General features: G+C 35.1%; 1 protein-coding gene across 1 annotated transcript in view; it reads left to right on the top strand.

Moving 5' to 3' along the window:
• The window catches only part of fy (fuzzy planar cell polarity protein-like protein), a 114,732-nt gene extending 110,638 nt beyond the window's left edge, over positions 1-4,094 (top strand). The window contains exon 10 of the mRNA XM_090395390.1: positions 3,161-4,094. Within this exon, the coding sequence (XP_090251516.1) occupies positions 3,161-3,218 (58 nt within the window). The 3' untranslated portion in view covers positions 3,219-4,094. The remainder of the gene's footprint in view (positions 1-3,160) is intronic.
• Positions 4,095-19,120: the final 15,026 nt, after the last annotated feature.

Raw genomic sequence — 19,120 nt, forward strand, 5'->3', positions numbered from 1 at the left:
ACCTTCTTTTTTGTAGGTAAAATTTATTTTGCCACACAAATTAACCGGACCGTAGTACGTGGGCAAAGAGGGCGGTAATGTCGGATGGAAATTTGTTCCGTAGTAGAAGGATTGTGTCAATGATTGGGACATTCGTGAAAAGAGCAGAAATGTCAAAACTGACTAATAAGTCATCTTTGTCGAGTGTTATGTTTTTAATTTTGTTTATAATAAAGTGCTGTGTGTACTACGGTCCGGTTACTTCGTGTGGCAAAATAAATTTTTCCTACAAAAAGAAGGTACAGCCATGGGCTCACCACTACCCCTCCCCCCCCAATCGCTAACTTCTATATGGAAACTTTTGAACAAAGTGCTCTTGATTCCACCACTCTAAAATCTACAGTGTGGCTTAGATGCGTTGATGACGTGTTCGTTATCTGGCCGCATGGGCGACAAACGCTAAACACATTCCTTAGCCATCTGAACAAACAACATGAACGCATACAATTTACCATCGAAATTGAAAATCAGAACTCACTCCCGTTCCTAGACACTGGTCACGTCTTTCTTCAGGCGGTCTACCGCAAACCGACACACATTGGCCAATACATACATGCTGATTCATACCACCACCCATCACAAAAATATGGAGTCATTAACACCCTTAAAAACAGAACTATAACAATTTGCTCCAACCAACAAGCTCTGAAACAGGAACTAAAAATCATCAATGACACATTCATAAATAATGGCTATAACAAAAATACTATTAATAAAATACTTCATAAAAAAGAATCTAGACTACAGTAAAACCATAGCCATTAAAGGGTTATCGGAAAAAATCCACAGAATCCTACATCATTATAACCTCAATGCCACCTTTAAACTACCTACTAAACTTAAAAACATATTCAACTCCTCTAAGGATCCTCTCCTTAGAGGAGCCCAGGATTTAATCTTAGAGGGGACCGAGTTGAGTAGATGATTTGAGAATACACACTACGCATTGCATACGACCTATGACTGATCTCCAATACGTGATGCCCGTGATCTCAGGCCCAGCTCGGGCAAAACATATCGCCCAAGCATTACTTCGTTCGCCTTGCGTTCACAACGACTATGATTCCTGAGAGCCAGAGGGTATTCCAACCTTATGTGACCGCTAATAAGTAGTATCGAAATAGAAGACACGACACAACATAAATTTAATTAGGAAAAGATTTTGGAAATTTTTCTTTTCTTTATTTTTTTTTGGGGGGGGGGAGCCAGGGCCCCTGGTGTGCCAATGGCATCCACTGCACCTGTAACTTACCATACATTGGTGAAACAGGACGTACAATCCCTATACGTAAGAAAGAACACATAAGACACACTAAATATAACCAATTTGGTGAAGCAGGCCTCTCAGATCATGCTCTCAACATCTTACACCAAATTGACTGGAAAAGTACCTGCTCTTTACACCATACTAAAACCTGGTATGAAAGAAAATTTAAGGAAGCCTGCGAAATTCTGATAAATCACCCAAATATCAACAATAATGGCGTCCTTAAAAATTCCAAGAATCTGGATGACACACATTCAGCCCACCTAACACGTAGTATCCAGCATATGTCAGAACTCTAGGCAACCTTCAGCCAGTACTGGAAACCATTCCATACCAACTGGTTGGAATGTATATGTATGATCATGGTGTTAATATATATATATATATATACATACATACACACACACACACACACACACACACACACACACAGACTTGTTGTTGCTCCCAGTGTAATTTTACAACCAGTAGATAATATTAATAATAGGACTCTAGCGTTGATGTATATTTTTTATTTTTCATTTGCCAGAGGTCAGGCCAATAATTGTTGTAACGGTTGGTCAGTAACTTTAACAAACCATGTAGTGTAGCTTGTGTTCTGTATATAGTGCATATGCTCCAGAAGAGATGGCCTTGATATAAAGGTCGAAAGTCAATCTTAGTTTATATTAAACTAAAGTTTTACTCAAACACATTAGTTGTCTCCATAATTTTCCAAAATGTATTCAGATCACTGTGTAAGCCTAAAAGAAAGGATTCACTTTAATCAATACCTTCAGTGCATTTCAACAATGTTACATTGCCATCTTCAGGGATTACAAAACAATGATATGTGTGCACGCAGGCACTAACACTAAGAAAATGAAGCTGAAGAAAGGCAATTTAAGTCGGTCCTAAAGGTGTCCCCCCCCCCAGCAGGCAAAATTCGATTGTCTTAGCCATCGGACTGATGTTCTTAGAGTGCAGGCTTCCCAAATTTGGCATCTCATGCACCCAATCATCTTTCATATTTGTACTTGCTGCAGTATAATAAAGTGGCCTTCTTCCAGCATATTCTGTGGTGGGTGTCCAATGCATGGTCAGCATGTCCTACTAGATGTAGTCCTTGTGTTCTACCTGTTTGGCCATGGTAGGAGAGTTTACAACTGCAAGGGACCTGGTATATTCCAGATAGGTCTAGGGGAAATGACTGGTCTTTGGTGGAGTGGATAAGAAAAAAGATGTCCATTTCTTGTGGTTTGTAACTAGTTATGAAGTGATATTTTCTTAGGATTTTTGTTGAGTACATCTGAAAAACTAATAAAAAACCGTTAGGACTGACCTCAATTGCCTTTCTTCAGCCTCATTTGCTTAGTGTTAGTGTGTGCACCCTGAAGATGACAATGTACTGAAGGTATTGATTAAAGTCTTTAATTAATATTCTAGTATAACGTTGTCATTTCCTGAAAAAATTAAAAGCTAATGACCACCTGTCTAATATTAGATAATAGAAACGAAACTAAAATAAGAATTGTAATGTTGGAATTATGCCTACTTGCTAACTTTGTTGAATGAAAATAGTCATGATCAAGGTAAAATATTGGAGTATAATTAGTTTTGAATGAATTTTTAAATAACTGCTTCTTCCTACTGGATCTGTGAAATAATAAAACTGATACTTTTTTTTCTTTTTTTTTTGCATGCAGTTATTAAAGTTCTTTCTTCATTAATTATATTCACTTGGATGTTACTATGCATCCTTTAAAAAATTGTCAAATTTTAAGGGACTGGCCCTTAGAATAACTAACATAAGTAGATTGGTTTTTGCTATCTGAACATTGAGTATTTTATGTATTACTTTTTTTTTTTTCACAGATCAGTAGCTCACAGAACATTCAAAGTACTCACAACACAGAAGATGTATCAGTTATAGCAGCAATTATACCAGTTTTTATGGTACCTAGCAAAGGGGTTTGCAAAAATAACTACTAGAACTGCACATGGAAAGCAGGAATGTGAAACTAAATGTTATTTCACACATCAGAAATATGAACATGTTTTTAAATTTGTTCTTGACTTTCATTCTAAAATATAAGAAAGTACCTGTTCATGTTTTTAATTAAAGAAATTGTAAAAGTCAAAATTCGTTAAGACTTATCAAAATTGATTAAAAGCTAATGCTCAGTCAAATTTTGTTAGCCAGATTGGCAAGTTGTTTAGATTATATGAAAGTATTAGATGACATTGAGATAGTTACTGTTTTTGTCTGGATTCAGTATGCTGTTTAGTATTATTATACTCAAACTGAAGACAACAGAAGGTGCTTGTTCTGCAAATTTTAAAAATAAGCTATTAGATAGCATGCTAAAAGCAGATGTGTACATATGTAGGTTGTATCTATTTATTTAAGCTTTGTGTTCATCTGGAAATGTACTTAATGACATATTCTAGTCATAGAAGTTTGTACATAGAAGAGATTTTAATGAGAAATTCAGTGTGTATAAAAACTTATTAAACACTTTTCATTAATTGTATATATGGTTAAAAATATATTTATGTGACAGTTTTAATATTAAAGTATTTGAATTTTAAAAATTTTAATGAGAACTGGAATTATGTTATATATGCATCCAAGATATTTTCCTTATGCTATCTGGAAAAAAAATTAATTTCCATTGTGACTTTAAGTTTTGGCTCTTTATTAATAATCAGTCATTCATAACCATGAAAAGTATTGCATTGTACTTCTGCAGAATTATCCACTATTCATTATATGATACATTTTTAATAAACTGACAATGAAATTCAATATTATGATAATCATTTGCATCATTGTAACAGTTTTATCACATTATTATACAATAATGTATTGAAAGTTTCTTTCTCTCTCACAGACAGAAATAATGGGCTGCGTGTGGCTGGCTAAATTAGTAGGCCTAACAAAGTCATGGAAATCAGCTTATGATTTAGCTCGCTCTCCAGTATCAATTTTCATAATCAAATTACTAAAGGCTTGTCTTGTCATTTGCATGATCACAGCTTCAAATGATATAACTGTGCTTTTTAGCCTACTAAATATACTTAGCAGATGCACTTTAACAGTGTCAGTCACTTGGTTAACTTTAGTTTTACTTTTAACAAATGCACCTTTGTAAAGAATCTGATTAACTGTAGATCATTTCCTTGTTAAAGATAATGGATCCAGTTTCATGAAGAGCAGATTATGTTTTTTTAAGATCTTTTTTCAGATCTGAGACAACTTGTGGTAAAGGTGGCATAAGCTCTGATCACTTGCTTTTAGCTTACTTGGGGGAAAAAAAAAGGATTAAAACCAAGTTTATAAAATTTCTTGGTATCGTTAACATATAATACATCCAAGGTAAAAAACTTTCTACATCTTTCTCTCATCCAGAGATTTTTATTTAATAAGGTCAAAGCACCTTGTGGCAACTCGTATAGGTAAATATAAGTTCAGCATTACTTCACCCTTGGTATCACCACCTCTGGGTCTGGGTAGTGGCTCTTCCCATAATACATAGTATTATACATGTCCGTAAGGATATGTGCTTTGTATTATGGGATACTTAGGCAAGTGATCAGAGCTTATGCCACCTTTACCATGAGTTGCCTCAGACCTGAAAATACTTCAGGTGGTGCAAACTTAGCTTGTTTGCTTACTTGGGAAAAAAGGATTAAAACCAAGTTTTATAAAATTTCTTGGTATCTTTAATATATATATATAGTATAATAAGTCAAATTACACTTGCAAAAACTTTATTCTGGTGCTTTTGTTGAAGTGCTCTCATCGCCATAGTACTTAGATAGAATAGTAAGCAGCCTAGTTTGAAAGTGGAATAGAATACTTAACAGGCCTAGTACTGTAGATGTAAAGCTCTCTCTGAATTGCCCATTAAGCATCAGATATTAAAAAAAAAAAAAATTGTAAGATTAGTATTAATATAGGATTAGTATTTTTTTCTGACAGATCAGTAAGACAAAACAAGTAGGCGATTATAAGTTGATTGTTATTAATAGTTTCCAGGTTTTAAGTGATCAAACAGAAATTAAATGAAATGAAAAACTGTCCTTAAACTCACTTACCCACTTGAAAATCTTTCTTTTTCACAAACCTATGAAATATCTTGATGCATTTATACTGGGTGGTGGTATAAACATTTACCTGCCAAAAGAATTCCCTCCCATCAAGGTGGCACACCTTTATCATGGTTTAAATTAATTTGAAATGTGATATACATATAGCAGACTTCTCTGTGACTAAATGATTTCCATATAGCACTTGTTGACAGAGATTGGTCTCTTTCCCAAATATATGATGGAGGTTAAGGATGTTTTTTGGGTGTGCATGTGGCAACCTACTCTTAATTTCCCAAAACAGACAAATCAGCTTGTGAACATATTTTCCAAACAAGCTATAGACATAGTCTTATCATATTAAGATCAAATTCAATGTTAAAGAACTTCTTAATTAGGTATTATGGAGATGACTATGTTGATTGCTTTATGTATTGAAAGAACATACCAGTTTTTTGCTCTTTAACCACTCATCAGTAGTTGTCTGTTAAATCACCAAATTGAAGATCCTGCAAAATGTTAAATGGAACAATAGTTGGTGGAGACGGAGAGTTGTAGAGTAGATGCCCTCCCTCGATGATTCTTTTGACTCCTTGGAGGTGTCACGTAATAATAATAATAAGAATCCTCTTTCTTGTCAAATTTTCTGGAGTATAATATTATGTTTAGTTTTTGATAGGCATGGCCTTTGCATGGTAATACCAACAAAAGCAAATGCTGTTCTTAACTGCATGCATTAGCTTTTTATGGCAAACCTAGTTGAGATTCTATGAGATTAGAAATATTCAATGTTATCTCCAAGTTCCTAGTTTATTATTAGAACATAAATTAAGCAGTATACCCCTGTGCTGTATTTATTTCCTTTTTCATTAAAAATGTTCCATGTGTATAAAATAACAACTGCTTGCTCTAAAGAGTCATCATATTCATTGAAAGTAAAAATCATGATTGTTCAGATACTTTTAGTGGGAAAATGTATGCACTGTTGTGTTGTCTAAATATTCTGAAATATCTGTGATTCTTGTACATGAGATGAATATACACGTAGAAGTTTTATTAGATTATTTTCATATGCTCTGAACTTATAATACTAATGAAAAAAAATTAATTTATTAGTTTTTTTTTTTATTTGCCACTACTGTATAAAATCTTGTCATGATAAAATTATGAATAGTACATGTTTATGTAATTAACAATTATTTATTATAAAGAATAATATTTGGAGATCATGCTGCAGTTATGGAGCTTTGTACATGGACTGACAATTTTGAAAGAGTAATATAATTAATTTTAATGTTACTGTTATAAATTTTATAAAAGTTATTTATATGGAGTTGAACACACACTGAGAAAGATTGTGAACATATTTTGTCAACAGCTCATTATGTTTAAAAGAAAAGTTATTTACACACACACAGTCTGCAAACCTTTGTCTTAGAACATGAGAATCACTAGAAAATACAAAATTTTAATATGCTTTACACTACTTTGATACGAACAACATCTAGCAGCGCAACTCATACCTCATCCAGTCAAAGAAAAAGGAGAAAAATAAATAAATTTAAACATTTTCAATAATTAGGATAATATTAAGATGGTTTAAAATAAGAAAGGTATCTGTACATTCATTTTACATATGTATTTCAAATTCCCCATTTATGAAAAATTTAAAACGCATATTTTATATGTACATATACATATAAAACTTCGATATTCAAGTATAGTACTTCTCATCTCATCTTCCTATCCCTCTTTTACCTTGCGGTGTCGAGGGTTTATTAATCATCGGACCTCAAACCGTTCACAGGATAAGGTGGTCGGCCCTACGTCCCGTTGTATCCTATGTCCTGTAGTGGTGAGTTCTCAATGCCGGTTTGCCTGCTTTGTGGGATGAAAAACACCAGGATAAACTGGGGGGAAAACCCTACTGTCCACGCCCAAGACCGGTTAACTTGGCTTAGGGAATGACATGAGGAGCTTAAGAAAGATCCTTAAGCTCCTCATGTCGTTAACAGGAATCAAAATGCATATTATCAAGATAACCATAGAGAGCACTTTATCTGAATGTTTAAGTACCTGGCATTATCAAATATGTGTTTTACATATGACTTCTGGCTTAATCTCTGTCATCATCTTTTGAAATTTTCTGATTAACTGAGGTGTGATCAAAAGAATTCAATGGGAAGAAATACTATTACATCAATCTAATCTTGTTGTCTTTTGATGTGCAATTATTTGAGATTAGTCATTGTAGGTCTTTATTTTTAGTACTGTTCATTTACTACTCTCCACTCTTATCCATACTTTAGTATTTAAATAGTAAAGTTTTATTCCAAATTAAAATAAATTACAAATTTCAGTAACAGAACATAGCATTTGAAAACAGTTTATTTTCAAATGCCATTTATTGATCTGTTTCTATTAAAATTACCATGGTTAGCTAGAGATTAAATATCTACAGATCATTTAATATTTAACACGTTCGCTGCCAACTACGAGTATACTCGTAGTGGGTAAACCTGCTTCACAAGCCAGCTACGAGTATACTCGTAGGACGCTTACCGCCGGGAACGAGATTATTTTAGTGACCTTGAAGAAGTGAAAATGCTTGGCTTGTGGGGCTAGCTTCAAAACTATGTATTCTCATAGACCGTATATGCTCTGTACAAGCCAACTACGAGTATACTTGTAGGACGTTTACCTCTGGTAACGAGATTATCGTACTGACCTTGAAGAAGTAAAACTGCTCGGCGTAGGGGAACAGACCATGCCAAAGTAGCGTGGCAGCGAACGTGTTAAGATGACAGCAAGATTAGATTGATATAATAGTATTTTTTCCCATTGAATTCTTTTCATCACACCTCAGTTAATCAGAAAATTTCAAAAGATGATGACAGAGATTAAGCTAGAAGTCATATATAAAACACATATTTTGATAATGCCAGGTACTTACATTCAGATAAAGTGCTCTCTATGGTTATCTTGATAATATGCATTTTATGAAGAGAAATGAAAGTTTCAACAATTTTATATATATATATATATATATATATAGGGAGAGAGAAAGTTGAGTTTCATCCTAGCATTTTAAATGAATGTTGATACTGATAAATTTTCTGGATTGAGGCTTATGTAAATACTTGTATACTATGTAAATACTTTTAATAAATTGATTTTAGATTTATTTTCTCTGTGTTTAATTTGTTTTTTTTTGACCACATAAAAAAAGGCAGCTAGTTGCCAGCATGGTATGCTAAGAACCACCCTTTACCATAGACGTTTCAAACTCATTTCTTGCAATCAAGAGTACGATACACACTTTTAATTGCATTCTTCTTCTTCTTGAATTTTTCCCACCACAGTTATATGATCACTGCTGATCTCATTTACTATTTTTTGAAGTGATTATTCCAGACATCCAGAATCTGTCAGTTTTTTATCATTTGTCCCATTTATGGGGAAACAATCCTAATGACATAAGTGATATTTTGCAATAAATTATATTCTCGTTTTGATAAATGGTACAGCTACTTCCTGCACCATGCTACATAGTAGAAGTTCTGGCAGCAAAAGGGGGGGGGGGATTACGAATTATTAGAACAATTCCATATTTTGACTGGATTGTGTATATCACCATGTGTGCATGCGTAACATGGTTTCTCATATCTTGCTAGACTTGCTGAAAATGTGTAACATGATATTGGAAGTTCACCAGACAGAAGAACTAAAAACATGCTAGACATGATATTCATAAACAAGAGATGGGCCACATCAGTTCGGCAGTGTCAAACATTTCAAGAAGCAGACATGGAATCAGATCGTAGCTTAGTGATTGCCAATATCAAGTTGAAACTCAAGCAACAAGTAAAGAAAGACAGTTTCAGAATCAGAGATATGAAGACACTGAGCAAGGAAATTACAGGGAATGGGTATAGGAAACTGCTCAGGCTGAAATCCATTATGGAAAAGGAACTGAGGATAGAAACAAAGTGATGTCTGCAATCAAGAAAGCAGTGGAACAAACAGTGCCAGAGACAGAAAAGCCAAAGTAGGTGGATCTTACAGAAGACATTAAAGATAATTCAAGAAAAAAAAAACTTTAAAGATTAATAGAACACAATATAGAGCAAAATGAAGTGAAGAAGGCTGTTAGAGACAAATCAAAATGGCTAGAGGAGCAGTGAAGGAAAGCAATAAATACCTGGCTGAATACAGAACAAGAGACGTATATAAGATCAAAAACATCAACAAGAAATGGAGTCCAAAGCAGAGAGCCATAAATAATGAAAGTGGTCAAAATCTTGATGAACACACAATAGGAGAGAGATGGACACGATATGGCTCAAGAGTTAATCGAGGGAAATATCACCACCAAGCACAGATATACTGAGGGATGAGGTTGTAAAGGCAATAAAACATCTGAACAACTATACAAGCCCTGGGAATGATGGGATCACTGGAGAGATGCTGGAACATTGTGATAGGGTGATAATAGACAAATTGCACTGGTTCCATGGTATGGAAGGAAAGCAAAATACGAGTACCAGAAGAATGGACAAGATCAATCCTAATACTTATTCATAAAAAAGGAAGTAAAATGGACTGCAAAAATTACATTATAGCAGCTCTAACGAATCATGTGGGAAAAGTACTTATGATGATATTAACAGAAAGAATAAGGAAAATAATGAAAGAAAATCTGGAAGATGAGCAAGCAGGATTTAGAAGAGAAAAGTACTGTGTACCAACTTCTACTGTTAATATTAATTGCGGGAAAAAGCTCTACATAAAAATAAAAATGTGGAGTGGACAAGAACATTAATGACGATACAGAGGCTGCCGTGATAAACTGGAGAAATAGGAAGATATTACGGACAACAAGAGGCACGAGACGAGACAAGGAGACCCACTATCCCCAAGCATCTTTATCCTGTTTTAGAAAGAACGATGGATGTCATAAAGGATAATGGGGAATATCAATTCAAGGTACTAAGATAAAACAACTTGCGATTTGCAGATGACATAATCATTATTAAAGATGAACTAGAAAGAACAGTGAAGGATGAAGGAGGAAAGAAATGTGGGCTGTTAATGAACATCAATAAAAACAATGATATTTGGATAGAAGAGAATGAAAGAGCAGTTAAATGTCAACAGATAAGAGCGGGAAAAGGTTAGGAACTTCACATACCTAGGGAGCAAAACACATGATTTAGACTGTAAGAAAGAAATAAGATCCTGAATAACAAATGCTAAAGTAATCTTACAGGCAAAACAAGATACAGAAAAGTAAATCAGTGAGCCTTCCCATAGAGCTGAGACTGCTGGAAGCATGCATATTTGCAAATGCTCTCTATGGTTGCGAGTCATAAGTAATGGTCAAAGACCATTGAATTGGATGGTTACAAAAAGTTAAATGAACTGTATCCAAAGAAAATGTAATGAAGAAATTAATTCCAAAGGTAATCAAGTTTTTTGGACATATCAGCAGAATGGACAGCAGTAGAAAGATCAAAACCTTGATGCTTGGGACAATGGATGGTATAAATAGAATACGGCCAAGGTGCGAGTGGGTAGATGTGGAAAGAGTTTGTAGCCATCTGGCAGTGGATAAAGAGGAGTGGCAAAGGATGGTGAAACAGGCATTGGACACATTAGCGATGATAAGGAATACTAGACTGTGAGAAAGACTTGACAAATACGCTTAAAAAATTTATAAAAAAATCTTTTCTTAATTTTAGGAAAATACAATTTATTGCATTAATTTTTGTTACTAGAATGTCCCTTTAATATTATGCATGTTCTGCTCTGGCTTCTTATTTGAATAGCTCTCATGAAGAAAAATGTTCTGTGAACAACAAAACCACCACTAATCACTTTATGGAACTTATTAGACATATCATTAAAAGGGGAAGGCAGTTAGGGCAAGTAGTTTTTTTTTTTGTTTGTTTGTTTTGTTGCAAGTAGGATATTGAATGTTTGTTTGTTTTGTTGCAAGTAGGATATTGAATAATTTGCTGAGTCCTGGTTATAGGTTTGGCCTGGTGAGCTACAGAACTTCTAGGACTTTCTTCAGCCATTTGCGAGTTTGTCTTGGTGAATGCAAGTTGTTTTTTCTTCCAGAAAACACGCATTTCAGAAAATTCGATAGCAAAACTTGTAATATTACTGGAAACAATACGAGTGTTAAGATTTAGTATCATGAGATCTCAGCAGCTGTGTGCCATATTTCTGCTCCAATTCAAAACTATTGACACATGGATTCAACTTTCAGGCAGTTATGGGAGAAATCAGATGGGAGGAACCAACCAGGTTCCTCCCATCTGATTTCTGAAAAGTTAGGACTAAAAGAGCTCTGGGGAATAAATGCATTCCTCTAGCTAATAAGTATTTTGAGCTAATTTTAGCAGTTATATGTACCCTTGATAGTGCGACTAACTCTGCAAAGGCAGGGTGAGTGAAAGCTCTCGAGGGAAGCCAGAAAACAGCTATGCCACTGACATCCACTTTCAATAGTTGGTAGGGAAATTCTAAGTTTCTAATAAGTTCAACTTATTTTGGAACAGGAATTAACGACAAAAAATATGATCCATATGCATACACTCGTATACACTGGCGAAAGTTGTAGGCTTATTTCATACATACAAAATATATACCACGAACAGCACCGGGATACAAACGTAATGAAATCGTTCTGTTGTGTGTGTTTACATTTTAATTTTTATTTGTGGAAGTACTTAGGATATTGTAGAATATCAATGTAAATACATCGATGGGAAGGAATCGCGCATTACAAGAATGTGCAAAAGGAATTGGCAATGCCTCTGACTAAGCTGTTTAACTTAAGTCGCAGCTCTGATAAAGTTCCAAGGGAGTGGAAGGAGGGGAAAATATCCCTTTACATAAAGGAGCCTCCAAGATTGTGGTAGCAAAGTATAGAGTAATCAGTATCTTGGAGTTTTGGTAGAAATATTGGAGAAGTTGGTCAAAGACAATTCAGGAATGTGTGTATGAGAATATGATACACTATGGACTACACAGCTCTGTGAAAGAGCGATTGTGCCTTAGTAATATTAAAAAAAGTATATATTTGTTTAAAATAGAATGACTGCTCAGAAGGATAAAAGAACTGGATACTGCTGTATTTTGCAAAGACATTTGACACAATATCGTGTGGAACTTTTGCACAAACTGGAACAAATGGGGATGGATATGAAACTAGTGATACAGGTAAAAGGATGGTTGATGGACAGACACTAAAAAGTAGTATAGGGAGGAGTAGAAAAGAAGGTGATGTGCTGCAAAGCCCTGTGCTTTGACATCACTGTTTAATTTTTACACGACTGATATAGGAAATGATTTTAAAAAGGGGTATTCATATTGTTTGCTGATGCTGCAAAATTGGGTAGCGTAATAGTTAATCAATGGCCATATGGAGAGTTTGCAGGATGATTAAAGTAGGTTGCCAGATAATCGATAAAAGTTTAATGTGAAAAAGTAAAGTTGTGCATTTTAGGATTTAAAAAAAAATATCAAGTTGTCCACCACATTGATGGAATTGTACTCCAGGAAATTGATGCAGTTATGGCATTGGGGTAGACAGAGTTGAAGTTCAGAGGGAATATTGCTATGGTGACTAAAGTAGCTCACAGGATTACTTGGTTATTGAAGATCCAATATCGTAATAATCTCCAATTCCTCCACCTCTGTTCCCACATTAACGTCTGTCACATGTTAAAGCAGCAACTTCACTAGGATGATATACCTTTGCAAAGTGGTCGCTCATGAACTCAACCATTTTATGTGCTTCCATCACCTTGTGACCATCATCATGGATTAAGATAATTTCCATAATCATTCTTCCTCTTACTTGCCACAAAGTTAAAGAATTCTTTGGAATTTCTCCTGGCCTGCTCGCCTAGTTTCTTCTCATAATCTGATTTTGCCTTCCTTACACTGGCCATCCTTCTTGCTGACCCTTGTACTATTCATGAGTTTGCTGGTCACCTTTCTCCTTATATACCCTCCACAGCATTTTATTTTTCTTAAGTTTATGCTTAATGATATTACTCATCTATCTAACTCCTACCTGCTTAACCCTCCTTACCCTATGTATACAATTTAATATAGCTTCCTTTGCACTATTATCATCCTTCCCTTGCCAGGTTTTATGCTACTCACACGAGCTTTTCAAGAAGTATGTATGTTCAAAGTACAATTTGAAGCTTCTACACGTGTGTTAGGGGTGGAGAGGTTAATTTTGCGGATACTAAATTCCACATCCACATCTGTAAATAGTTTTTACTTGTCACTTTCACACACGAAGGGTTGCAAACCTATAGTATTCATACAATATCTTGGGTAGTCTTAGACTACCCAAGGTATCAATTTTTTAAAATTAATTTTTTACATAATTTAGAAACTCTGCTCTACAGACCTTGGGTAGAGCAGAACTTTTTCAAGCCACTTCGAGCCTCAAAATAAGCAGGACAGTGATTTCCTACCGTCGATGAAATTCATCTGCTACCTAAAGACAAAACAGGCTGTGGGTTAGAGAATGAGTACGTTAACCACTCGGCCAACCAGGCTAGCAAACAATATACAGATGAGCCTCTGTAGTTCAGTTGGTATCAACGATGACCGTTGACTGGAAATACTTGGGTTCGAATCTCATTTAGGACGTAAAATATCTTTATATGATTTAATATGAAGGTATGTTAGTCGACCACAAACGAAAGTAGGATTTTTATTTTTTCCTCTCACAAAAACAGGCAAATTGGCTGAAATACACGTAATTTAGACATCATACACAGGAGATCATAGCTTAGTTGATTTGGCCTTATTAATCAGCAGAATTCCGAAAACCTACAACTATCAACAAATTCTCAAATCAGTTGAGATCTGGGGACTGAAGATTACCGATTTCATCATGTTTTTCAAAACTGATAGAGATCAGGAGGGATGGATTGAGGCATCACGGATATTTGGTTTTCTTTCCTTCGGAGATTTGTCCTCGCATCAAATACAGGTTTCCTTCAACAAGTTGATTTCCATAATTTTTGGCAGTTTTGTAGTATGTATTTATCTAAAGTATACACTTAAATGTGGAATGCTGGAGTTTTGTGAATTATTATTATATGGGTACTCCATGGAGTCAAAAGAATCATCGCGGGAGACCCACTCTATCCATTAACACAATACCTATCATACATCTCCTTAAAACGTATTGACTGTTGGGACATTCATAACCACTTCTGGCAATCCATTCCACTCATTCACCACTCTCCAAGTAAAGAACCTAGTCTGCACACCCTTACTAACTACACTTTTAGATAACTTACAAGTGTGACTCCTTGTTTTACCTCCCCCTACTCTCCATGTATTAAAAAATTTCTTCTGTGCCAATCTTATAAAATCCCCCTCTCCTCTGCCTATCAGCTAAACTCCACAACCCACATACCCTCAATTTATGCTCATAAGGAACATTCCACAGACCAGTCACCAACTTGGTCACTCATCTCTCTCTGCCACTTCGCCATCCATCCCCCCCCCCAAGAAACGCAGGTGACCAAATCTGTGCACAGTAGTCAGCATGTGCCCGAATCATAGCCTTATAAAGACAATACCTATTATACATTTCCTTAAACCTATTCACTGTTGGGGTCATGAACAGCGTTCATGATCTGAAGGCATCGAATACTACTTTCAAGGCGATGATGTCTCAATCCATCCTTTCTGATCTCTATCAGTTTCGAAAAACACGACGAAAATGGTAATCTTCAGTCCCCCAGATCTCAACTGATTTAATACCTCAAACACCTAAATTTGCATGCTTTTTATGCAACTATGATGCAAAGAGTGATAGGGGTTTTAATTTTCTGAACATAAGACAAAAGAATCGTAAATTTTATGAGGATGCGAGTTCTTTCAGTCTGAATAAAATTTGCAAAGGATTTTTTATTAAAAAAAAATTCGTTTAGACTAATCAGTTTTTGCTATACCAGAATTTAAGATAAAAGTTTAAAATATGTACCGTTTTTAACTATTTTTCCTGTTATCGTTCAAGATGATTTTATGCCAGAATCGGAACACCAATTCATTACTAAGGAGAAATCCCTTTGTGATTAAGTCTGTTTTACAGTGATTATCTTCCCTATTAATAAAAATGTTTTGAAGTCAATGACATCATAGGAGAATACATTTCCATGGAAATATTTTCTACAGTACCGTCGACAGGGTGTAGCATAGAGGCAGCCTGCCTCACGGCGCCGCTTAATTAAGGGCACTCGTTCAGCCATATTGCGATAGGCGCCGTATTAGGGCAACAAGATATAGTATTTTACATCTGATGTAGATGCAATAGATTTATTCGAAGAATTAAAAATTCTCTCAAAAATAATACAAGAGAAAAGTGATCTTCACCAAATTTTATCACATATACTATATAACCAAAATCTTGTAGACATTTATTCCAACGTAACCACCTCCCTAAGGATATATTCTTAACAATTCTGTTAGCCTGTTAACGTAGCAAGTGCGAAAAGAAGTTTTTCCAAGCTTAAACTGATTAATAATTATTTACGAACAGCAATGACTCAAGAAAGATTGGTTGGTCCAGCAACTATATCAATAGAGGTGGACATAGTTTATAATTTAAATTTAGAAGAGCTTATAAACAGTTTTATTGTGCGATATCCCTATAGAGCAAACATTTAATTAATATAATTGCGTAATTGTTTTGCATTAATGTTTCTCTTGTAATAAAAACAAAATAGCAATTGGAGATTTTCTTATATTTTTGTCTTATAATCTGTCTGGAGCGATGTTTAATTGTTTGCCACAGGGCGCGATCTAATCTGGCGATGGCCCAGAACTTGCCTTTAGTCGTCAAAATATATCTGTGTGTGTGTGTGTTCCTTGCGTTTTAGAAACGAGATTGAAACCAGTTATTTATTTTTATTTTTTATTTTTTTCAAATAGAAGGCAGCTTTTCCTCCCAGCTAAGCTGCAACAACTTAGGTATTATTCTTTGAACGCTCGGTACAAATCACAGTCCTTACTTTCTTTTTTTAACAAGCTATAAGAGCACACTGAAAACAGAAGCTTTGAGGAGAAGGTTGAAAAATATTAAGCGCAGTTGTGCTTTCGACTAATCTAAAATGAGGGGAGAAAATTACGTTTCTACTTCCCAACAGCATCATGCGGAAGTAGAAACACAACCATGAGAAATAAAACACAGATCATTCTTGATTACCCTTCGTTTTCACTCCCCCCCCCACTCACAGACACATTATGTACCATTCATCTTAAAATCAATCCTAGCTTTATTTATTTCATAGAGGCAAACTGTATTAAACAATGCAGAATCACAATCGGTGGTTCAACAGCAAATGCCTCAGTGAGGATGCTTTCCATTGTTGATAGGAAAGCTGAAATTCGCTTTCACAACAAAAGAAACCATACAATGGTATGGATTCTTCTGTTGAGATTACAAAGTGAACACCACATTTACCACAGGGTTTAATTCTTCAATCAGAAGATAGAACGCTGCGTCTTCGATAAGTATATTTGCGATGTCACAAGTGAATTTACAGAAGTTAACAAAAAAGAGGAAAAGATCAGATCAATGTTAGATTGGTAACTTGCATGCGAGTGAATGGTGTTACGAGTGGCGAATGTAAAATGCAAGAGAAAGCTAATTTTATATATTATTTTTAATGACAGTGTTTATTTATTCATCTAGTTGTTATTTTCCCTTTGATGGTTTGAATTAGGAAATTCAACATTGGTTTCATAATAGGTTTTCTTTTCTTCTTATCATTTTCAGGTATTTGGTTTTGTTTTTGTTTGTTTGAAGGTGATCATTCTCATTCGTTGAGAAGCCCCAAATGTGATGAACGATGGGTGTGTTGGCTTTTAACTGAACAGCACTTTGCTGTAGTCGAACTTTCATCGTTAGGAGTTGGAGGATACGGTGATTGTTCCTACACAACGTCTTACGTAGTTGAAATGCGGCGCGTCCATCCAGAAGGGGTTCGTCACAGTGTTACAGGCCGTGTAGAGCCGCTCTTCGGAGCTGGCAGCCACGAGCCAATTAGTTACGTAAGTTAGGTTAAGTTGAGTATTGATCAGCACAACCGGAACCGGACGATGGGGTGGGGCCACCAGCGCAGCATATGTTTGCCCGTTAGGAGGGAGAGGAAACGGTGACACTCATTGTTCGTGCTGGTGTCCTTCCGAAAGGGAAATCTCGTCTAAAGATCCGGTTGAATAATGAATTCTTTTCCTTTTTTTTTCTGCAGGTAACAGAGAGAGATTTATTGTAAAACATGGAAGAGTTTCCATTGCTGAATTCAGAAGATTCTCCTCAAGTACAAAAGGCGATATTTTTGTGGCTGCTTTCAGAAATCTTCATAAAGCAGTTGGATGATTGACCGTCCACTAAGTACTTCTACAGGAAAAGACTTAACTTCATTTTTAATCATGACGGGATGATTGTTTGTAGAGGATTCCTTCATTGTGAGTTAACCGATCTCATACGGAGATAGCAGGGTTTTTCCTCCCGGAAACTCGGGTTTTTAATCCCGCTATCGAAGTATGTCTTAAATGCTGTAACCGAAGATGTAGAAGCAATAAAAGTTATTTTTCTTGAAACATCTAGTGTCTGCAATATTTGTGTGTGCGACTCCTTTTACTCCTCAGAATTGATCCAGTGACAACTTGATTTTTAAAACATAACGTTAAATGAAACTTTCACATCATTTATCCATCTAGGCTACTAGAACAAATAATTTTGCCAACTCCCTCACTGCATTACAAATAATTCGTTATTTTATTCGAGCAATTAAAATAAATGATCGAATTCATAAGTTTATCATTGTAGCTTTTGTATATCATCTGGATTATTCTCAATTTTCGGAATGGTACAGATTTATCAACCTTATATAAGATTTTCTTTTATTTTAAAATATTTTTCCTTTGTTAATTTAATATATACATCGGCTGGGTTGATACGAGGCTAAGGTACTTTTGTGTGTGTGTGTTATACATAATTAAAAGTGTAGAAATGGTGCCCTCCGATTTACGGGAAAGGCAAAAACCGATTTTCTGCATGATCAAGAACAGAAGCAGATTTCTGCTTGAGCTTGTAAAAGACCATTTCATCCAATTAGCGAATGAATAATTATTCTGCTGACACGTGCTTGTGCCTAGGAAGAAAGTCCTGATGTATGATGTAAGAGGATAATAATTATAGAGGCCTCAGTCCAGCAGATTTAGTTCTCTTTGTGCGGGCAACATATTTGCGAATGCTTCCGCCTACACCTTGTCAACTCTTTAACGGACTTTTCCATCGCTAACCATGAAAAGTATTAACTTATTGCAGTATTAGTAAAGATCAAAAAGATTCACATTAAATTTATATGAAATCCATTACTTAATGCAGTCTATCATCCAGTAGTTAAATTCTAAACGAATGGCCCTTAAAGTAAGGATCATAAATGTGAGGATATTGCTAGATTGTCGGAAACATTTTTTTTTAAATTTATTTATTTATTTATTCTGGTGGTGGTGGAGTTAAAGCCATCAGGCTTTCTCTTCAACACCACCAGAAACATTAAATACAAATACAAAATTACAAATTAATATAATACTTCTAACATGTTAAAAGATAATTCAACTTAAGATAGACAAACATATGGGTTTATTCATATCAGTAAATTAAATCTGAAATATAACTAGTGA

The sequence above is a fragment of the Typopeltis vanoorti genome, chromosome 7 (genome assembly GCF_054136105.1).
Source record: "Typopeltis vanoorti isolate ZY-2024b chromosome 7, IOZ_Tvanoo_1.0, whole genome shotgun sequence".
NCBI lineage: Eukaryota > Metazoa > Arthropoda > Arachnida > Uropygi > Thelyphonidae > Typopeltis > Typopeltis vanoorti.